This window comes from Glarea lozoyensis (genome assembly GCF_000409485.1).
Source record: "Glarea lozoyensis ATCC 20868 chromosome Unknown GLAREA3, whole genome shotgun sequence".
NCBI classification, from domain to species: Eukaryota; Fungi; Ascomycota; class Leotiomycetes; order Helotiales; family Helotiaceae; genus Glarea; species Glarea lozoyensis.
Genome location: NW_007360998.1, coordinates 1870225 through 1893748, shown reverse-complemented (window position 1 = coordinate 1893748; position 23524 = coordinate 1870225). Strand labels below are relative to the sequence as shown.

General features: G+C 47.8%; 4 protein-coding genes across 4 annotated transcripts; 2 read left to right on the top strand and 2 right to left on the bottom strand.

The window, feature by feature from the left end:
• Positions 1-285: 285 nt before the first annotated feature.
• Positions 286-2361, top strand: GLAREA_00602 (RNI-like protein; the record flags this gene model as incomplete). Its single annotated transcript, XM_008085360.1, has 7 exons — positions 286-387; positions 503-640; positions 691-804; positions 853-980; positions 1036-1214; positions 1269-1534; positions 1669-2361. 7 exons carry the CDS (start codon positions 286-288, stop codon positions 2359-2361), a joined length of 1620 nt encoding a protein of 539 aa, XP_008083551.1.
• A 7576-nt stretch (positions 2362-9937) lies between these two features.
• Positions 9938-12817, bottom strand: GLAREA_00601 (uncharacterized protein; the record flags this gene model as incomplete). The annotated part of the gene is made up of 3 exons (XM_008085359.1): positions 9938-10677; positions 10768-12211; positions 12722-12817. 3 exons carry the CDS (start codon positions 12815-12817, stop codon positions 9938-9940), a joined length of 2280 nt encoding a protein of 759 aa, XP_008083550.1.
• A 2178-nt stretch (positions 12818-14995) lies between these two features.
• Positions 14996-20483, top strand: GLAREA_00600 (DBL homology (DH-domain); the record flags this gene model as incomplete). The annotated part of the gene is made up of 3 exons (XM_008085358.1): positions 14996-18760; positions 18811-19485; positions 19533-20483. The coding sequence occupies 3 exons, from the start codon at positions 14996-14998 to the stop codon at positions 20481-20483; spliced, it is 5391 nt and encodes a 1796-aa protein (XP_008083549.1).
• Positions 20484-21376: 893 nt separating this feature from the next.
• GLAREA_00599 (Aldolase) lies at positions 21377-22739 on the bottom strand (the record flags this gene model as incomplete). Its single annotated transcript, XM_008085357.1, has 6 exons — positions 21377-21613; positions 21668-22051; positions 22113-22396; positions 22500-22511; positions 22565-22583; positions 22701-22739. The coding sequence occupies 6 exons, from the start codon at positions 22737-22739 to the stop codon at positions 21377-21379; spliced, it is 975 nt and encodes a 324-aa protein (XP_008083548.1).
• Between the last annotated feature and the right edge of the window lie 785 nt (positions 22740-23524).

Sequence of the window (23524 nt, the reverse complement as noted above, 5' to 3'; positions counted from 1 at the left end):
ACAGTGCAGCACACCATTATGTGATGTAGAGTAAAGCATCAAAGCATGACAGTACCCCTTAAAACTGCTATGGGATTAACTTTTGGTATTCCTACATTGATGGTTAAAAATGGTGTGATATTCAAGATGATGCCGAAATCGGGATATGTAAATGTCACGTGATATACTCACAGGATCTGATACTTCCCACCCGACTCTCGCTAGCCCTACGAATCACATCGCGTCAAGACGCGACGACAACATGGCTCCCAGCAGTACCATAACCACTACAAAATTTATTACACCATGAAGGACCTGGCTCCGAACGTAGTTACGGGTCCACTGGAACGTGGGCGCCGCAAATACCAGCAGAAAGAATATCAAGCGGCTTTGGCACCCTTCACAGAAGTAAGACCAGTCAATGTTTCCCATTGCAGCCACAATCCACCAGTAGTCTATTTCACCTTCCTCTATGATTATAATTTACTTGTGTTGTAGTCAAATAATAATGATCTGTGATCAGGCAGTTGATATGAGTACCGGACATCTCCTCCTCACTGCATTAGACCACAGAGCTGCAGCATATGAGAAACTAAAACAGTTTCAACCAGCTCTGAGAGACGCAAAGCGGATGATTGAGACAAAGCCGGACAGTTCGAAGGTCTGTCACACCACCCGTCAACGTCTGGACATTGCTTAGTTGCATTATAGGGTTATCTAAGATGTGGTAAAATTCTACAGCTAAAAGGAGAGGATGAACTCGCGCTGAAGATATACGAGCGTGGATTGACAAAGGTCAAAATTGGAACTGACAATGACCGCACAGTGAGTTTCAAACCGTTGTGATCCAGGAGTGGCATTTGACGAGAACAGCTGCTCCAAACCATGTTCAATAAAGTGAGGCGGGCTTTAAATCCCAGCAAGAGCCTTGACCCGTTGCAGTATCTACCTTTGGAGATCGCTGAAATGATATGTCACAACCTGGCAGTGCGAGAAAGAGTGTAAGTTTAGCTGACATTATTTGAATAAATTGCTGATAATCCATTCTATATTCAGTGTCTGTCTTGCGGTCTCAAAACCATGGAAACGCTTACTAGAGTCTTCACCCAAACTTTGGACCACTCTTGATACGACCTACGCCAAAAAGAATGTCAGCCTTTCGTCGTTAAAAGCATATACTAAGCGCTCAAACTACAAGCTCGACAGAGCTATACTCTCTAATCGTTGCCTTGTTGGTATTTCTAGATTGACTTATCTGACTAAAAGCTGCAAGAACCTGAGGTACTTAGAGGTCCGAGGAAGTACTATGATTGGAGAATCTCTGAAAGCTTCGCTCCCATTTGCACAGAGTCTAGAGTCCATCGTCTTATCGAAGAATACTATTATAGGGATCAATTCTGCTCAACAAGCACTTGAATGTTGCAGGACAACTTTAACTCATGTCAAGTTTCTTCATCTCAAGGGTAGTAGGCTGGCCGGTGCCGGGACTTGGCCTATGCTTCCCAAGTTGAAAAGTTTATGCCTCAAGGCAGAGGGAGACTATTTATTAGATGTTGTGAGTCAAATCTCCAGGTGATCTTCTAGACAACTTCATGAGAACCCTATGTATTGCCAGGGTCCAGCGATTGTTGAATTTGAAGATTTGAGCCACCGATGACTTATTCTTGCTACAACACTAACGTCTCGTAGTCGGAGCTTGCCAAAGCTACTAGTGGGGTCATGTCGGTAGCGTTGAAGGGCTGGCGTCTTCAAAATATCCATGGAATTGAGGATTGGACAGCTCTTCAGGATCTCGACCTCAGCAACACGGAATTCTCACTGTTACCGATGCTCCCTGCAACTCTGAGGCGCCTCATCCTCCGAGACAGCCGGCAGTTAGAAGGGTTTAATATACCTGAGGGTAAAACACTATCACTTCCACTTCTCGAAACCTTTGACTGTGCTGGGACGCCCTTAGACAGCTTTTGGGTTAATGAAGTACTTGAAGCTTCCATCAAACACGGTAAACTTCGCGTTCTCTCGATTGGAAATCGGTTGGTCCACGAGCCTGGGCATATGAGCGCCGCTCAATGGGCGGAAGAATTCCCTCTGAGTCTGACCTTGCGTGAACTTTCACTAGCCGCCTCGCTTCTTGACGAAGCTGGTTTGATGAGAGTAGTTCAGGGCTATCCACATCTTCGGGTGTTGGATGTCTCCTACACAAACGTCACTGGCGTGGCTGTCAAACGGTTCGTCAAGAGTGGGATAAAGCATCTCAAACTTGACGAATGTAACCATATTAGTCTTGATGCGATAGACTGGGCGAGGAGCCAGGGAGCTCATGTTGACTTTAACTTCGCACAGCGTCCGAATATTAGAACGTTTCGGGATGCATTTGTCTGATGAATCCTGGTGAGGTACTCTATAACGTCTTATCTTAGCTAAGCAGGAGCCGTTTACGACCGTAGAGGCGGAAATTATTCTTAGTGGATATTATGGCTTGTTGATGGTCTATCAATGAATGCACATGCTGTGTTACTACGTCAGTCCTATTTTCAATTTCTACGTCTTCATCTTTGCTCAACTCATCTACCACTCTTCTAAACACAACCTGACAGTATTTAGCGCAATTCATACTTAGCGATTAAATAGGCAATTCGACCATGTCGACGTATGCACCATTTATAATACTCTTGACTCGTTTCGGATCACACCGAGTCACTTCAAGGATCAAGAAACCAGAAAAATTCGCTTCAAATTCCATGATCATCAACATTTTAAGGTTATGCCCACAACACATCGGAGATGTTCTCCTGTCCATCATCTCCGAATACTCGGTTGCCACCTTCCAACGGACATGTCAACCAATTCTCACCTCATTTGCCGCTTCTGGTCCTGCTTACTTTTCCCCACACCACCTTTATCGTAAACCAGCCTCCAGCACTGCGACAAACGCCACAACTTTGATTTCGTGCTCAAGAATTGCCACGAGGCGCATGCAAGACCGTTATGTAGCGGTTCCAGGCTTGGTGGACCCCTTCGTTTCAAGCCGATGTTATTGTGGTTGCCTTAGCCCACTCACCAGAAGTCTTCTCGGTGCTGGATAGTCCCACCACAGTAATTCTGGTGTCATCACTTAATAAAAGCCATACAATGTTTTCATTCGGAGTTCGCACAAGGTTCATGACCACAACAAATACATCAAAAAGCGGAGGAATTGGTTATTAACCTCGGGAAGCTACTCCTGTCACTCTACCCTTTTCAGGTCCTTCGCTGCAGCATGCATCATACTACTGATATTCCGGGAAAGATCGACCACAGCCTCTTCCTCGGGCCATCCGTCAAAACAAGGGTCCTTTTTCGTTGCACTTCGCGGACCCCACTTGTAGGGCTGGAGGAACTATTCCTGGATCTTATGATGGGGTCAAGGGTCGTTGGTGGGATACCTGGTTCGCTGGAAGACTTACTTTGTTAGGTGTGTTTCTTATGGCGCGTTACGGTTTGTTATCAAAGTGTATAGGCTCAGCTTTTGTTCACTGCACGCTACTTTACTATGTACTGCGAGCCACTTCTACTATTCGTGACAACTTGCAATCACCAACCAACCTACTCATTCAAATCACAATACAGGCCAACTATGCCGTACAACCACCCCCATGGACTTTGAAACCCCGAACCTCAACTCTACCCACGCCCCGAACAATCACACAAGAAAAATTCCAGCGCCTTCCTCTCGGTATATGCACGTCTGACGGCGTACATGATGCCAGGTCCGGAGACACTCATCTCAGCTTGACAAGGGGCAGAGCACTGGAAACGTGTCAGCCGTTGGGCTGAACGTCATCTCACCGGGGGTGGTGTCTGGGAAGCGATAGGGCTGAGGATGGATATCGGGGTTATGGTTTCCGAGCTGGTATTTCTTATGATGTTTCTAAACTAGAGTTTTCTGCTTGATTGTTTGCGGAGTTTTCATTTTGTAAAGAGCTGGGAGTGTATGGAGACGAGGAAGTAAGGGATGAGATCTGGATGCAAATCTGGCTTGCTTCTGAGCGTTTATTCGTACATGTATCATTCTGCTGATCACTCTCCGTTTTTCGGAAATGTAACCCTTGATTCCGTTCTTGCTCTTGTAATGCAATAATCCTCTTGCGCTGTAGTCCCGTTGACGTTCAGTAGATGTCTTGTTAGTTACCGAATGTCGTGATTGCAATCTAGACTTGGGCATGCTATTCGTAGGAAATTTTGGGTCCATTTCTCTAGTTGACAGTAAAGTTATCTGTCATGCATAATTGCCAATCATCGAGCAGTTTGAGCTCTGTTACTTTCGCTGCAGTAGCATATCTAACGCCGACAGGTCTGATACCTAATCGATGATCAATGATTCACTCTTCATCTACTTACCCCGTAGAACCGTGATGATCTCCATGGAATATCAAGTGGAGAACCCATGCAACTCGATTACAAACCCACGATCTACTTTGCATATCTCCGAGCCGTTCTGAATTCGAAGATCTTCATTCCCTCGTCAGGCGATGTTCACCTGCTCTTACATACGGTTTGCAGAATTTGACTGCATTCTTTAGGTGTACATCTACTTTTGCTTACAGTACCTCACGTGTTGGCTTGACAAAGTACTCTCATTAATCATCCAGGTTCATTATTTGTTTCTCCCTCCATATTCCAAGCAACGGCGATGTTGTTTTCAGTTATACATACTCCAGCCGTTGGCATATAACTCATGAAAGATCTATCCTGTCTATTGAAACTTGCTGGACACGCTCTTCTAAACAGATAGATCGGTGAGAGTAAAGTTCGAGCGAACCCGACTTATGAACTGGAAGGGTTTACGTGTAGATACTTCAAAGGCAAGCGTGTAATATGAGGATGGAATGTAATATTCAGCTCTATTTGTTAATTCCAGAATCTGAGAAATTGTCGCAAAGTAACATGTCTGAATGATGAGTGACCGTCGAGCTAGAAAGTGCTACGCCGCAAGTAGACAAGTCTCCTAGACCTCTTATTCTACTCTGAACTCTCAAGCTACAATGGGGCTCATGCCGGAAGATGCAGCTTGCAGACCAAGTAGTCTCGGGCGAAAAAGACTTATTATAGAGTCAAGCAGGTGAGATCCTGTGTCACGGTATCGGCAATCAGCACAATCGCCAAAACCAGGTACGGTGTTACACCAAAATCACAAGTTTCAATTACACATTACAATTGCTCAGAATGAAATAGATTGTTGTATTCTACCTAATCAGAAGCAACTCTCAAACCCTTTGTTCTGAGGAATTATGTCAAGCCAAGAATAAGTCTTGTGACGCACATAGGCACACCAGGCACCTTTGAGCGCACTCGCCGCAAAACCTCAGAGTAACATACAGAAAACAGTCATTCTCAGAAGACGGATCTGTATATTGTCGGACTTTCCAATTCATCTATCTCGGTGTGCAAATCCAGCGCCGGTCAGTCCGTCCAGTTGTGCTTTGTGAACGTGACTGCCTGAGTTCAACTCTTCATAGCCTCGTCGTATGAATCACGCATGTTCCTGCATACGCATCCTCCAACCCCAAACAATTCTCCGCCCCAAAAGTAAAGTTCGGGTGTAGCATGATCAACATGTGTGCGAGAAGACGAGATTGACTCGGAAAAAAATATTGCTTTCGTACATTCCAGTTCATTCCCGTAATACAGGCTCAACCTGAATTCCCTTCTGGCCCCTGGCCTTTCAGCTAATAGACATAGAAAATTGCAAAAGCTGCCTGAGCGGGAGTCTAGCTCCTCTAATCTAAATTGACCGTAATAGACAAGCAATGAATCAATCATGCACTGTCCGCGGTAGAATAAAAAAAAGAAAAAAGAAAATGTCTCCTTAGACATGTGAAATCCCAAAATTCAAACCCGGTGGGGCACACAATGCCCATATCCTCCGAAACTCCAAGGTATCATATCCGTTCCATGCTCCTAACAAAATATCCAAAAGCAAAATAATCCAAAACGAGCGCGCTGCCGTCGGTAAATGAAAAAAATGACATAGAGAAATAATAGGTGCTGCAGAAGGAATAGACTAAACACCAAAATGCCAACCCAAATGTTCGTAAATACCCAATACCGACGCTATGCTTGTTGGAACCCCGCTATGCAATGCCGAAATTTCAATTGTGGTTATATCGTAACTTGTGTGTCGAATTGTCTCTGATTGTGTTAGGCACTTGGCCAATGGTGTATGTCTGTGATTTCCTTCTTCTGCGCCTTCGATAACTTCGTGACAGGCATGGCATTCCTCGTGATCGTTTCGTATAGTGTTCGTCAAGCATGTAGAGAGGAGAGCTGAGGTGCTCGACGATGTGTTATGCGCGGGTTATGTTCTTCTTTCCTACACAGAGAGCTCCTCAAGGCGCGGAGTGTGCCATCAAACGATCGTGACCGACAAGCAGCACGGTCAGTTGAGATGGCGGCGTCGAACTGGTCCTACGCCGAAAGGAGAAGAGGTATGTAACCCAGTGCTCGAACTCGAAACGCACAATTGGTCGCGATTGCCATGAATATCCAGTTACCGAAGACAATATGTTTCATCGGCGGTGATGACGAGATGAATGTCTGTGTGATCCATGGCTAGCCGTGCCATAACCCGAGTCTGAGTATCCGCTTCGCGAAGATGATTCTTGAGCTTGGTGTCCTGAGTGCCTGTCGCAAGCATATCCCACCAACACGGTCCTCTCTTGAATGGTATGCCCCGAAGTTCCATATGCCGCACACATATCAATGCTGTGCTTGTAGTAAACGCAGCGGCACACTGAGAACTTCTCAACCACTAGGTAGCACATTGTGACGATGGCGAGGTTGTTTGCAAAACGTCTTATGATATGACTGTTTGTGGTCGCGGTTGTTTGGTGGAGAGGTAGCTTTGGAGTAAATGTGATATTATGAAAATTCTTTGAGATTGACCAGCAGTGAAGCTATGAAATATATTAATGAACCGACTGAAGAAGCCTGGCAACGAAAGTGCAAATGAAATTGACGACAATGGTATGGTGATGCAAAAGAGTCATCTGAGGCACCGGGAACATGACTGCCTTATAGAGCTCAAGATCCAGAGAACGACATGCTAACGAACAGAAGGCAGCAGCAAGTGGAGACGTCAAAAAGTGTCGTTAGGATATGCAGGAAAGCATGCAGGAAGGGAAACTAGGGACGGGGGTGAGTCGACAGGGGAGCCGTTAAGCAGTCCACCGCACATCTGGACAGGAAGAGTCCTCGTCCGAGGTCCTGCACCCGGGAGTCAAAGTAGAACCAGGTCCCAAGCGGCTGGTATGTCCTCGGCCTGGCTTGCAGGGAACTGAGGGAAGGCTGAAATGTGGTAAGAAAGTCATCAGCCTCGAGGACAAGCTCCCCCGGTGGCATGTAGTGGTAATGTTTCGGGGACTAGCCCTCAGTCGACGGCCAGAAGAAGTGACCGACACTGGTGCTGCTAGGTAAACGGGAGACTGCTCCAGAGGCACATGGCAGTGCACGTCAAGTGAAGCCAGCCAGAGCAGGCTCCCATTCCAACCTCAGTCGCTCTCTGTGAACGCGTAGTACATAGACAGACATCAGGGCCATCGATATCCAGAGTGAGGTGAGAGAATAGCGCGGGAGCGGGGTAGGGGACAGATGCATAACGCAACGCCTTTGACAGGCTTAGAATGATAAAATAGAAAGCCGAGAGCCATGATGTAACGCGATCCAGGAACGGAATGATAGAGGTGGCCGTTGAGACAGAAGGGGAGGAGGGGAGTAGGGGAGTAGGGGAGTAGGGGACGTCGTCGAAGTCGCGAGATGTGGGCGGTCTGGACGACATGCGGTCGCCAACAAGCGAGATCACGGTCGACCTCGAACACGGGCGAATCAGACGCGAGACAGATTTAGAACAAACGGAGAACCGTCGTTTGCACCCCGGTCCCCCAGCGCGAACCATCCGCCTGTCGGCAAAGCAGTGGGGATCTGGCGTCAGTCGTCAGAAGCGATTCTCCCAATCTTGACCTTTCGGTGAGAATCCCGTGGCGGTGGGATTGGAAAAGACGGCTCAAAGATCGCAGACGAGTGGCTGACACGAATCTTCCATCGAAGCCATTGCCGTGGGAGGGGAAGCTCATGAAAACATGGTAATCGTCCGTCACTGGGCTATGCTGTTGCCCGACAGAGAGTTATCATAGGCTCCAACAGCCAAAATACAGTCTGGAGCCGCCAACAGGACGGACAGAAAATGTTGGAATCGTGCAAGTACCGGACAAATGAAGAAGCTGTTCAGAAAGCCAGCATACAGATATGGCGATTTTCGTAAGTCTCATGCAAGCCATCCAAAACTGTTTCATACGGAATACGTGACTCTACCGGCCAGAGATGTCATTATACCGTTTGTACTAAGAGCTGTGTAGAGCATTTGCCCATTGGTCACTTTAATCGTCGCGTAAATGCTCCAATCGCTGACTGGAATTTCGGGCAGCATCTTTATCCTCATGCCTGAGGTTCCGGTATCAACAACTTCAATTTGACATCGTAGCCTGGTTCTCTGACAGAGAGGCATCTACGATATGCAAGTCGAGAGGAATATGACTCCATTTCGGTACTTCTCAGCTCGCCCGGGGCACCAGAGGCTCGTCATTGATGCTCGTGGCCGGCGTCGACAATGAGGTGGAAGACCAGAGGGACGCTGTGCTCGGACTTTAATGCGAACGACAGAATTTGGTAATCATATCCCCCCGCGATATGATCCTTCCAGCAGATCCTCAACCATGGTGCAAATCTGCTGGAGAAATGTCGTATTTGGGAATATCTTATAGGTGACAATACGATTGTCTGCGATCAGTCAACGAGAAGATGATCCAGAAGTCTGTCTTTTGGCGCCGTTTCGGTAGATCAGTGGAGCAATTGAACGTCTCATGCGTCTCCAGCCGTTTTCTAGATGAGACGTGCCTGATATGCAAGTGCTTTCCAAAGTCTGCCTTGCGCCAGATCAAATCCAGTCCCGTGATGTCATGTGTATCCGTTTTCGAGCATTTCGTAAGGCGGCCAATCATGTTTTTGCGCTTTTCGAAGCAAAACGTGATCGCAATTGGGACCTAGGAGAAATCTGCTCCGCCTCGTTGTGGCTTCCCACCATTCGCTGACTGTGTCACCAACGAACATTCCCGTCCTAAAAGTGTGTCGACCGAGATATAGTTCGGGCACGCCGGTCATCGAAGTGAATGCAGATAAAAGAGCGAGGCAGCAGTGAAGTCGCCTTGACTCAACGACTGCCGGTGTTATCGCTACAATTGCGTAAGAAATTGAGAGTCAACTCGATCAAGGTCCGCTCGTTGTGGATCAATTCGTTTCTGGTCTCGGGGATGTGTTCTGCACCAGCTAGATCGCTGAAGGTCACCAGAAGTAGGCTACGAAGTCGTGTACGCACATTGCTTGCTGCTGAGCTTTCAGCAAAGAATCTTGTCTGACGTGCTGTTAAGAGGTGGTAGTAAGTGGTAAGAAGTGCGACGAGAGGCTACCAAGGTGATGTGCGAAGGAAGACTTCATTAAAGGATGACTTTTGCGGACGCCTTCATACATGTAGGTCGCGGATTCCAGCTGGTCTCATTGAATGCAGAGCGAGCTGAGCTATTTGCCTCCATCCCTCAGTGCGTAGCAAATACTATGCGAAGCCATTCCACAGCTCCACGGCTTGCAGCTCAGCGCGCAAGAAACCTATGTTGCTTTAGGCGACGAGGTTCTGGTTACACGATACGGAAAGTCACAACCGGACCTAGCTACGTCGCACCAGCGGCCAGACCGACTCGTTGGTCGACATTTCGGGGCAATGTGCGAATTACGTTCATTCTCGATATCTGAAATGAGGATACCACTGTCTGGAACGCATCTACTGTTTTCCACAAGGCCATGGAAAGAGAAGAAAGATTGGAAATGAAGTCTTTTTGCTTCAACGTTTAATTGCTTCCATTGGAAGAGGTCAGGTCTGGTTTTTAAACCAATCTGAACTCTGATCTACCATGAAGTTCGTAATATTGAACTCGTTAGCGCTATTTCCTAGCTCACCCAGGTGTATATCACCAACACCGTTTGCATTGTTTGGGACCTGCCCAAGCTCTCCGTTATGTGCCACTGGTAGTCGCGGAACGTTGAAGAAATCGAAAACGTCCAAGTACTCTAGCTCGTTTGGAGCTGGTGTCCTGGCTGGTGTAATACTAGGCATTCGGGATACCATTCCCACATGTTTTGGCTGCCTCGAAATCAAAAAGTCCAAATCGTAAGCACACCGCCTCATATCTGCTAGAATTTTCACTGATGATGGTGTGATCCTCTCCCCGCTCGCACCTGCAGACCGCTCAGACTCTCGATGCTCGTCAAGAACTCTTTGTAAGATTGCTGTGTATCGTTCGGCGACTAGCCAGTACCGACCCATTTCTTTTAACGTATCGAAGAAGAACTGGATTTGAGGACTGAGTTTGTGTTCAATAGTCGAGCCGTGTACTAATAACAATCGCGCTGCTACCCACAGAGTGAAGGCGAACGGAGGGCCCAGCTTGGACAACATACCGTTTTGAACCACGAACTCGCCCAATGCGGCGATGTTTTCAACGGCACCGTGGCAGCGCTGACTAGCTGTGTAGGACGGTGTAAAAATCGGTGATCGGGTAGTAGGGTACGCCGCAGATGAATGCAGTCGAATTACGGTTGTATGATAAGTTGCTGTTGCACAGTCAGTAATCACTCAGTAAGCATTCCCACAATACTGGCCATGTAGCATCACCCATCCACAGTTAATTGTTTTGCTTCCACCAGGCTGGAAAAGCTTTGCCATGTTACTATAATCCCCGGGAAGATTGAATTTCCAAGATGTAAGTGTGTTGTCTAGCTCTCTGTACTCTCCCTGCCACTGCTCGACGTCGGAAAGTGCACTAATATCGACAGGCTTCTTGAGAAACTTGTGGATTCTAGACAGTATTCCCAGAATCTCAATGTAGTAAGAAAATGCACCAAGATTTTCCGGCTTATCGATGTCATATTCCGTTCGCTCGGTCGTACGGAACCATCTTGTCTGAACCGATTTGTTTTTACTCCATAAATCGTCCCGGCAAGGGAGAGTCCTATCAATCTCCTTCTCATCTAAGGCAAACTCGAAGGCAGTAGCAATCGTTGCATACCGATCGAGGAGATAGACCATCCAAAACAAACGCCTACGTGATTCCTCCTCAATAAAGTTATCCGCTTCAGGTAATACCATGGCTCGAAGTGTGTATATTGATGGGTACACGGGTGACACCGAGAAGCTTGTTGTTTCTACAGCAAGACCTAACTGAACTACTGAGCGAGTAATCAGGGCTAATAAGTTCCAGCCAGGGGGTCCGTTACTGCTTCCGACCAGATCCAGAGCTAAGATTACCAAGGCTTGGAGTGCTTTCACCGAGGAATTTTCCAAGCCGTAAAGCAATACCTTCTGCTTCGAAATGTCATGGTAATGCCGACGGCGCTCATCGGTTAACCTTTGGTCCGTTGAAAAGCGCAATGTCGTGGCAACTATTGCGTGCAACAAGATCCGATCAGCTTCATCCAATGTAGAGGGACCGAAGAGGGAATCAAGGGTGGAGCGACGGTGAAGTATAGGACACCACGTATTGACATGCTTGAAATACAGATCGACCAAGGCGTATAAAATATCGTATTGGGGTAAAGCATGGTCTGGGGTGAACTCGGTGTGGCCTTGGGTGATGTTCAGGCTGGGAGAAGGAAGGGGTGGTTGAGAGGTATTGTAAAATTCAGTTGCTTGATTTCCCTGGATTGGGTGAGGCGGATGAGGTTGATTGTGTTGATGATTAGTCTGCTGCATGCCTTGTTGGAAGACATCGCCATGCAACGGCGCTCCAGACGGAGTCTGAACCGGATTGCCATAATCTCCTGGCTGATTTACTGGAAATGCGGACGGCTTTTGCAGAAAAAGAGCTGTCTCTGCATGTGGAACGTGGCCCCGAGAGCTGGCAGGTCTGAAACTGGATAAGCTCTGTGGCGTTTCGTGGTCGCTTGGTAGGCTGTTATTGCTGTTTGCAAAGGAAGATTCTAGGATTTGAGCATGGGACCGAAGTATATCCTCTAACCTATCCAGCCGCTGTTCGAGTTCTCGACCATAACCAGCTCTCAAACCGGGTTTCTTTCGCTCTTTATATTCACAAATTGCGCCGTTGCGTGTGCACCACCCACAAGCAGGTTGGCCACGATCGCATTTGACCTAGAAAACATGCATGTTAGTATACATGAATTCACCAATCTTACGGCCCGATCTAAAATGAAAATGAGAGAGGAAAGAACAACGCGCTCATCGAGCGAGAAGCGCAGTGGACAAGTTAGATTCCAAGTGGCAGGCGAAACAAGAATATTTTGTAGGCCAACATGGTAAAGTATCGTTTATTTCGTCAAGTCCTCGGAGGAAATGACACCCGTTTAAATCTATTTGAGATGAGTAAGTTTAGAAGTTCTTCTAATAGCAAGGTCTACCAATTCAGTTGAGAAAAGAATGGAAGGTTACTGACACTTATCTTGCCCACCGCGAACTAGTCAATAAGTGGATTTCAATTTACATTCATTCAATTTGGTGAATGTTCCTTGTAAATTTTTGAGACTGCATGACTCTCATGCTCTAGGTGGAAGAATGCATGATTTTTAGCAGGTGACACACCTTTCTTTGCTTGCACAGCTCACACCTTCGACGAGTAGTTAGCCAATGTTGATCTTGTTGTACCTCTAGGCCGGAAAGCACCGCGACTTCGGGTTGCACTATGGAAGGATACAAATGCTCGGGTTCGACAGCAGCATCAGGTAGGGATGAAGGAGACATTGTGACTAACGATACCGACATTGGCCTCCGAGCTCTTTTCCGGGGCCTCTCTCCATTTTCACCCCCGCTCTCCTCCTCACTATACGCATTTTCGTCCTCGGAATCGGGCTGATTTGGACCTGGATGCTGCGACGAGGGAGGGGAACGTTTGAGGTCCATCAGTAATATCTATGGAGGCTGCAGGAGCCGTGGCGCTGCTTGGTGGCGTCCCAGATCGAAATGTGGAATTTGTTGTATGCTCGGTGCAGCTGTGACCGGTGGAACGATGCTTTTTGGCCTGATGGATCCATGGAGAATATGGCACGTGACGACCCCATGCATGATCTCCGCATGTTTGTGCCTGGGGAAATAGGGGTACATAACACACTTCCCCAGCTTTAACGTTCCTCGACGATTCTCTTTTAAGACTAGGTCTTTTTGAAGTTTTGATACTGGGTGTCTAGGTGTGGCCTGGATGGATCAACAATTTCCCATTTTGTGAAATTGATTCGCTTGCTATGCATTCCATTGTTTCGCTTGCTTACTTCGCCCTGATGCCAACTTGAGGCGTTAGTCTTCATGGGCTTTGTCGGAAGGCCGCAGAGGAGTCAACGCAGTTAAGTAATAGCACTCGATGTGTGGACCCGTCGTTGTTTGCTCGAGAGACGAGTTATCGATCTCACATAGACCTTTGTGCAACAAGTACACGGCGTCATTCAGGCCAGGAGTTAGGACAACTATTTGTTGCCTCCAAGTACCTAGGTAACTAGTGAAAGTTGTGACTAGAAGACCTAGAAGGCCTAGAAGGTAGGTGTACACCGGCGTGTAAAGTGCCATGTGTTCGACATACCATAATTCAATAAGTTTGGTCAACTTCCCGGATTGACCGTACCTCGAGTTCTCGTCGCTCACAAACAACAATATTTGTTAGTTCGCTCAAGCGAAGCGTACAATTGCTTGAATCTCTGCATATCTGCAAACTCCACGTCTCAAGCAATGGGAGTAAAATCATCGACACTAGTTGTGGCTCTAATTCTGCTCCACTGGTCAAGAGATTACTGTTGATTTCTCCCAGCCCACCAACATAGCAGTTCCAATAACGTCACCATCTTAAACATCATGTGACAGAGTCACACAGTGCTGCAACTTGACATATCCGTTTCAGAACTGTATTTGCGCTCCGTATTATAATCCTGACATACGCACAAGCCACGCTCTTATGCTTGTGGTACATCCTTCATAGGGCTGGTGGCGGAGCTCGAGCACAACTCAAAGATTCTAACGGAGACATCACCTGTAATATAATCGGGTCTAACCTTATATACGTAGCATGTTGTTTATTCTATCCGGTGCCGGTGGATACTACTTATGATGGACTTTGTATGTTGCCAGAGCAAGTGCCCCAGCGCCAGAGAAACCATTCTATATTGAAGAGATTATGAGCCATGATTTTCTTTTGCTAGTCAAGGTTCGTTCTTCTAAATCATGCTGTCTGTAATGCACCGGACTCGTACGGACCGCTTCGTGTGTAGACACAAAAAAGGGTTGTTGGCTCGAGGGTTCAAGTTGTGTGGTGGGAGCCAATCACCGCTCCGGCGGCCTTTGGTTGCTTCAGCTCCATCGCATGTTTTTGATCGACCAAATCTCCAACACCCAAACCCACAAACTCAAACTTACCTCGCGATCCCTATCTCATCTGCAAAACACTTGTCTCGCTCACTGGCGTAATTCGAACACCCTTTCCGTTGCGTCAAACCTCCTCCCCTCCGCAAAAGATAGCACCGGCGCTTGCTTGCCCGCCCAACGACGCCGTTCTTCGCAACGAGGCCCGCGACTGTATCCGCCTCCACATTGTACGATATCTAACTCGACCATCGAGCAGAAGGAACGCAGACGTTGGCAGCGCTTGGCTGTATCGTCAAGCTGTAGCTGCATCGAAACGACAGCACCATCGGACGTCTTGCAGTCTCGCGAGCACATGGGGCCTTTTCCAATTGTGTAAATAGCTGCGCAGAGGCGCTCGCGGATGTAGTAGACACCACTCGAGGCTTTGCGCGGGTGACGACAACACCACCGGCTGCTTCGCAAAACCTGCGTCCACGACATCTTAGAGCGCACTTACACCCACCAGGTTTCTGGAATCGAGTCAGTATTCGCACGGCAGTCAGTTGGGCGCATCGCAATAGTCAAGTGTTAAGGATGTCTTTTCGACAGAATGGACAGCGACGCTATGGGCATGTGCCTCCAGCCCAATATGGGACACCAGGCTCTCACGACCAAGCAAGCTCTCACTCGGGTTTGCATAGACAGTCCAGCTTTGACAATGGCGATGATGCGCCTTACCTGGAGCAGGGAAACAATCGATACGCTCCCCCGCAACCGCCAGGACGAATGGCAATGCCACAGGAGGAGCACTACTTGACGAGTCCAACCTCCTCGGCACAGAGCCCTCATTCGCCGGGTCGAAGTTCAATAGGAAGTACAAGTCCGGCACTTTCTGGGTATCAACATCAATATCAACCATTTGCTGGCAATGCTGCTTCTCCAGGTCTACCACAAGCACCGTACAATCCCCAACATTTTGCCAGAACAAATTCCCAATCTGTCCAGTATCGACCGCAACCTGCATATAACAATACATCTCCTGCAACGCCCTCCCTGGGACATACGCCGTATAACCCAGCGGCATATCAGCCTCCAGTACAACCTCCAGTACGCCACACCACGGTCTCGGGCTACAATTCCTATGCCCCTTCTTATGGCCAGCCGCCAGTCTCCATGCCGCAGGTCCCACAGTCACCCAACATGCAATGGAGCCCCCAGCAGCAATATGTAGCCCCTCCAGCTCATCAGCAGCCGCACGCTGTTTACGATTCTCCTCACACCCATCCGTACGCATCTCAAAATCCAGCTGCCTCATCACAGCACTCATACAACCCGCCAGTAGCCCCATATCCTTCAAATGGTGGAGTTTACAATCAGACAGATTATCGAACATCTAGCTCGAGCCAGGCGCAGTATCCGGAATATTCTGCCTATACATCACCTGTCACGCTCCCCACATACCCAAACCAAGACCATGAGTCGGCATCCTACGCGACTCGAACCAGGAGCTCTGCTAGCCATTCCACTAGAGCTTCTGCGTCTTCTCCCACTGGAACCGGACTACAACGACATCCGACTTTTCGACCGCTTCCCAACGCACCAGCTGAGGCCGTTGGCGACAATGATGACTGGGGATTAGGGATTCAAGGCCAAGAAGAGGAGGATTTATCACAAGAACAGCTTTTTGCTGATATAGGTGACGCGTTGAAAGATCAGTCGCAGTCTCAGCGAATGAGGCCTCCAGCAACGGGTCAGTACAATGGCGACTTGCTGGATAATGAGATTCAAAATCTCAACCGATACGACTCAAGGGCGAGTACGATTGGGTCGGGGCCACATGGTGGAGTTGAAAGATACGCGTCGACAGCTTCTACGTTAAATCCGAACAACCATCGATCCACATACGGCGAATACCCGGATGACGATGACGATGAGAACGATACCGGTGCTGAAATCGACAGCGATGCTGAGGCTGCTGCAGGAATAGAGGCTATGAGACTGGCAGATGAACTAGATGCCCAGCAAGGTGTTGCTGGTGGAGCAGGTGCTCTAAGTTTTGCTGCGTATGACAACCAATCATCTCAACACACACATTTCCAAGATGAGAGTAGCGATAGCGATTATAAGAATATGGATCTTGGACTTGCTGGTGGAGGGTATGGTGGAGCGCATTTGTCCTATGGGGGAGAACTCGGAGGGCTTAACACTGGTCATAGCAGCGAAATGGAGGACCAGAGCCGGCCTTTACCCACTCCGCACCAGCTTGGAAGGTCAGAGAGCTATAGCCACACTCCTGCTCCCGGGCTTGGAGGGATGACCGACTATGCTATACCTGGAGAGGGTGCCATTCATCCATTTCCCGCTTTTGAAGCTGCAAGGGTTGACACATCTGGAACTGGAGGCCTTCAACGACCTAGCTCACATCCCCGTGGCCACCGACTTAGCTTTGATGAAGGTGATGAACGGTCCTTGGCTTCCCGTGCATCAGACTCCAGGCCTGGTGGTCTGTCGGGCAGTGATAGTCCGACCCGAGAGGACATGCCGGAGCTGTTCTATCATCCTGGTATAGGGGGCGGTTCGAGCAACAAGAACCGACCACTGCCATCAGTCCCACCTCTCTCTGAAAACACCACGCCACAATTGATGGCGGCGGGTAGTTACCGTAATGCTCAACCAGCCTACTCGCACTCTTACTCTTCAAGTGTTGAGGGCACACGGCCAATGTACGCACCAAACGACGCTTATAACCCGCAGAGCATGCTCAGTCCTGCTGGCCAGCATGTTCCTCGTTCAACGTCTTTGTCAAGCCATAGTAGTACTCCACATGCCGTCCCACCAGTTCGCTCGAAGACAGATGCCGAAGAACGTCAAGCGAAACAAAAAGCAGCACGCATGGGACTTCGATCCGCCAGTGGCCTAGATGGCTATGATGTCGGAACACCTCAATCTTCGATTACATTGGATTTACCCGCTCTACCAGCTGGGCGTCGCAAGAAATTCGGACTTTCCAAACTATCCTCGGCGGATTTTAAGAAATGTGAGGAACCTTGGGCATTGAGCGGTCTGGCTGATTGGATCCGAGAGATGACTGGTGGGGATTCTGGTGAGGGAGAATCGGATCTCAGGCAGAAGGCTATTGAGGAAGCGCTCGTGTCTTTGTTCACCCACAAAGTTCCCACGATGAATACGGCGGACGCCGAGACATTAAGTGCAAGAGTTGTGAAGACCATGTTGGAAGCGGGCATCTTGGTTCCAGAGGAAGAATGGGTTAAACTTGGCCAAGGTGAGGTGTCTGGCGTTTTGTGGCAACTGACTGGCTCGGGTTGCTACGCGCCCAAACTGCATGAACATGAGGCTCCTGGGCGATGTTATTCTCACCACTGCACTCGAACTCTCAAAAAGATTAATCTGCAAGCACAAGTTCTTGAGCCAGCGAGGAAGACGGAAGACTGGGTCACGTTTTTCAAACTCACCAAGGAGCAACTTGATGGTGCGAGCAGAAAAGAGATCGAACGCCAGAACAACCTACATGAGATTGTGATGTCTGAAGATCTTTTTATGGATCAAATAAACGTGCTTCGTGTTTTGTATCGCGATGACCTATCTTCTTGGCAACCCCCGATCATTGCAAAAGCAAAATTGAACAAATTTATCTCAAACGTGTTCGGGAAGGTCGAGGGCATCAAAGAAGTCAATGAGAACTATCTATTGGCACAATTAAAATACCGCCAGAAAGAGCAAGGGCCGTGGGTCATTGGCTTCAGCGACATCTTTAGAGAATGGATCAGAAAAGCCAGAACGGCATACATAGAGTATGCAGCCAGCTTTCCGTATGCCACGCACCTTGTTCGAAGAGAAGCAGACAAGAATCTGCTTTTCCGACAATTTTTAGATCAAGCTCGGGACAATAAATTGTCAGGTCGACTGGACTGGAATACATACCTGAAGGCGCCCATTACCAGATTACAGCGATACACGTTGTTACTAGGAACAGTACTCAAGAATATGACACAAGATACCGAGGAGAAAGCCACATTGGCCATGGCTATTGAGGAAATTAAAGCCGTCACACTTGAATGCGATGCTAAGGTCGATGAACAATCTAAAAAGGTGGAAATGATCGACTTGCAGTCAAAACTCTTCCTCCGGCCTGGTATGGAGAGAGTTGAGCTTAACTTGGATCATTTGGGACGGGAACTCATATTCAAGGGCGAGCTCCAACGTGCTGGTGCAAATAGATTTACGTGGCTCGAAACGCACTGCATCCTTTTTGACCATTACCTTGTGTTGGCTAAGTTGTTAAATCAGCGGGATAAGACCACAGGCAAACAGAAGGACGTCTATGATGTGTCAAAACTTGTACGTTTCCATTTCTTGTTCAATTTGTGCCCTAATACTAATATTTCTAGCCAATACCTATGCAGCTTCTAGTTCTTGAGAGCACTAGCGATGATCCCGTAGTTAAGAACCTGAGGGGAGTAGGAGCTGTTACTACCACGGCTAAATTGGGCCAAGGTGGTTCCGACCTAAGACTCAATCGATCTGGGACCTCAAATGGAGTAAATCCCCTCGAACACACCAACTCGAATCAGTCAATAACGACGATGAATTCTGTGACGAAAGTCCCTACTGGAGCAAGTGAGACTGATGCTAAGTCGATGTTTCCTTTCCGAGTGAAGCATCTTGGGAAAACAGAGGTATACACCTTATACGCACCTACAGCTCAGAATCGACAAGACTGGTGCGAAAAGATTCTCGAGGCAAAGACACGTCACGCTGCTTCGTTGTTTGAGCAGAACGCTGAGCCCTTTCGTTTGCGAGTTATGGCAGATACTGCATTTGGGAATGATATCTTGTCAAGCGCCGCACAGAGAAATGTAGTCTCTGTCAAAGGAACACCTTTGGAACGTTCTATCCGTGAGATGGAGCGAATTTATGGTGCAGGTCCGCGGCCCGGACCTGTCTGTAGAGCGCAAGTCAACTGTGCTACAGCTTTCAACTGCTTTGGCAAGGCCATGATTGCAATTGGTACAGACTATGGTGTTTATACGTCTGAGGCTAACAATCCTCGAGGTTGGACAAGAGTGAGTTGACAAGTCTGGAAATCCGAATCATTGCTAACACAATCTAGTCTATTCAAATCAGTAAAGTCACACAAATAGCTGTCCTGGAAGAGTTCTCATTGTGCCTCATTATTGCCGACAAATCGCTAATAGCCTATCACCTTGATGTGATAGTTCCCGTCTCTAATTTTCCCGGGCCACATGCAGATTCCGCTCGCAAAGCGCCCCAAAAGCTCTCTGGAACCCGAGACGTATCCTTTTTCGCCACAGCAAGGATGAAAGAACGCACACTCGTGTTTTACAAGAAAAAGGAGAGTCTTCACTCAACATTCAAAGTACTAGAGCCAGTGTTCCAAAAATCGACAGAGAAGAAGTCCAGATTGTTTGGCAGCTTGAAGAAAGGTGGAAGCACCGAATTCTTCCGGGAGTATGACGAGTTTTATATTCCAACCGAATGCTTCACGATCAATCTTTTCCACAGCTATATTGCCATCTCGACTCAGAAAGGGTTCGAGCTAATGACTCTCGATAAAAAGGTACCTATGAGTATACCCGACACAAAGAACCCTGCAATAGGGAATATTGCGGCTCGATTACGCGATCAAAAGCCTCTGGGCATGTTTCGCTTGTCAGACTCGGAATTCCTGTTGTGTTATGAGGAGTGCGGTGTATATGTCGATAAGCACGGCGAGGTTTCGCGCTCTGTGATAATGGAGTTCGTTGGCCGGGCACAGAAGGCCGCAATGTACGGCGCGTATCTTGTCTTGTTCGACGCGGATTTTGTTGAAGTCCGAAATGCAGAAAACGGTCGTTTAAGACAGGTGATTGCTGGTAGAGATGTGAGATGTCTCGATTATGGTATCAATCCGCTGGGAGCCGGGGCGGCGAACAGCCAGATGGCTGGGTTCGGAGGCGCAACCGCGGAGAAGAGGACGCTCAAGCTGGCAATGGCGCATCCAGAGGTGTCGACAAACCAGATCGTGCTTGAAATGGTGCTTAACGAGGGTCATTCGGAATGAGCTTCTGTCCATTAGCATGGGCGCCCAGGCACTGCAATGTTGCCGACAGCTAAAATCCGGGAAAAGCATGTCCAAGAGACAATAAATAACGGTCGCAGTGCGCTGTTGCTTAAAGCTTTCTGCCTCACAACAGAAGAGGAAGAGCTATTTTTAAAACAAACAACCCCGAGACAGATGTCTCACGCAACTATCCCTACCTAATTACTCAACTTTCACGGCCTCCGGAATGCGAAAAGAGCTCCTGCATATAGGATATGAAATGTGGGCTCTAGGAATTATTCACTGGGATATGGGATTTTTTTGTTTTTCTTGAAGCTTGAGAACGGGGGTGTACTTTTCTTTTCATGCATGGCGTTTGGGTGTTTAATCTTTTTTCCTGTTTTTGAGATGAGATTAGCGCTTTTAAAGGTTGGATGGAGGCTTTTTTGTATGACCATGGCATATATCTTCATGAATGAACAATGAAAGTAATACCCACTGATTCGTGTTGCGCTGGAGTATCTCAATGTTCTTGTAATCTAGCCTCTTTGATTTGGTTTTATTTGAAATGATTAAACTGCAACTTTTTGCGAATAACAAGAGATGCGTCTCAAGTTATTACACCTGTTGGCCCAACGCTTCATTGCGTTAGAATTTTGTTAAATTATAAGTGCAAGCACAATTTGCAATAAAGGCGACCGCGGGATAGAGCTCGTAATAAAATCATTTCTCCATTATTGACCTGGCCAATTTATTTGCCTTTTGTTCATAAAGCTTAGCTACATTCAGTGCAGTCTTGCATTGTCATCCATTTACACCAACCATATTTCTCATGTGTGTATCAATATTCAATCCCTCATCCCCACATCATCCGGTTCTGGCACACATGCTGAAACACCAAATCAAAACGCAATCTATGCCTCGATCTTCTTCTGGAGGATATCTTTGAGGGTAAGCGCATCGGCGGCGAATTTGCTGATACCTTCTCGGAGCTTCTCAACAGCCATTTGGTCTTCGTTGAAGTCAAAACGGAAAAGAGACTCATCGTCGACATATGACTTCTTCTCGATATCGAGGTTCTTAGCGCCTCCGGCATCGAGTTTCTTTGGTACGTCATCATTGGATCCCATCATTTCCTCAAGGAGATTTGGCTGTAGATGTGTTAGAGAAAATAGCTCATAAATTAGGAAACGAAGTTTACTTACTGAAATTGTCAGGTAGTCGCATCCGGCCAATTCGGTGATCTCACCGACATTTCGGAAAGAGGCACCCATGACAATGGTCTTGTATCCGAACTTCTTGTAGTAATCGAAGATAGCCTTAACAGAGGCGACTCCTGGGTCTTCCTCCTTGCTATAGGTCTTTCCAGTCTTTGCCTTGTACCAGTCGAGAATACGTCCAACGAAAGGAGAGATCAGGAATGCCCCAGCCTCCGCGGCGGCAATAGCTTGAACTTGGGAGAACATGAGAGTAAGATTGACGTTGATTGCATGGTCCTTTTGGAGAATACGGGCAGCCTGGATACCTTCCCACGTAGCAGCGATCTTGATCAAGACGCGGGACTTGTCGATACCGATGGACTTGTAAAGCTGGGAGGTACTTAGTTTATTGCTGCTGGATCACTAGCTTGGATGATTGGGGGGGACAAACCTCGATGATGTGTAATGCCTTATCAACTGAACCTTTGGTGGAGAAGGAAAATCGAGCATCGACTTCGGTGGAGACCTTTCCTGGAACAATTGCTAAGATCTCCTTTCCGAACTCAACCAACAGCCTGTCTAGAGTGGCATCAATCTTTTCGTCCAATGAGTCGCCGTGCTCCTTTCCGTATGCAACAGCAACGTCCATAAGCTTGGCATATTCCTCTTTCTTGGAGGCTGCGAGGATAAGCGAAGGGTTGGTGGTGGCATCTTGTGGCTTGTATTTTCCGATGGCTGTTGTATTGTTAGCCTCTCGTCCGTGTTGATTGTGATCGTAAGATCTATCGATGCTCGAGATAACGAGCCCAAAGCTGTAAAAGTGGCGTGGTGGACTTACAAGTAAAATCACCTGCGAGATTGTTAGCATACAATTGAGGAGACAATTAGGTTTGAACTGCTTACCAGAATCACTGACAACGGTCTGATCAAGAACTTCATGTTAGCAAAGCTTTCAATTTTCATCTCAAAGTGACAATGTCGGTTGCATCACACCATCTTCTTGACCCGGCGGGGACACGATGGAGGGGTAAAAACGTACGGTGCCAGCGGCCTTGAGCTGTTCCAGAGAGTTAGGCATGATTGTAATTTTGTGTATGGGGTATATCAAAGTGTGCGGTTGTGGATGGTAAAGTTCGTGGTATGAAGAGCAACGTTTTATGCAGGACGAAGAGTTTTTGTTGTTGAGGTGTTGTCGGAAACGTCTAAACACGGCGGGGTCAAAGTCGCGGCTTTTCCTCTCGTTTCTGTCGTCGGCACGAACTGGAGCTATCGTCATAAGCCATTAGTAGGGGTGTTACTAAGCCCTAGACAGGCCCGAAACCAATAGGTGCACGCAACGGTCCGGACAACAGCAGTCCGGGTGAGATCATGTGAGGCAATTACGGAGCGGAGTGGCGGTAGCATATCGCCCGCGCTCGCTAGATGCACCCCACCTGCAACAAGCATGTCCACCGTCGCATTGTCTGAAATTGATAATGTACGGACCAACGAGACAGCTTCATTCGACTTCGTAAAAACTGAATAATCACAGAGCTCTCAGGTTCCTCTCAGTCAGCGCTACAAAAAACATGTTTGTGATATCTAGTCTATCTTACTCATTCGGCTCAACATGTCCAAGGAGCATCTCCGCTGCTGGGCTCACATCCCACCTTTTGCGCCTCTGCCCGTCCGCGCATTTGTTTTTCCATTGTCCATTCCCAATTCCCCGGAGAAGTTTTGCTGTAATACTTTTAAGTGTTACGGAAGTTTAAGGGTGATCGTCTCCGGGCCTGGAACCGCCTACATTGTCAGCAGTTGTCCTCTCTGCTACTCAGTTACATAGCTTAGGGCCCCAATATAGTTGAGCCGCTAGAGCTATCATCT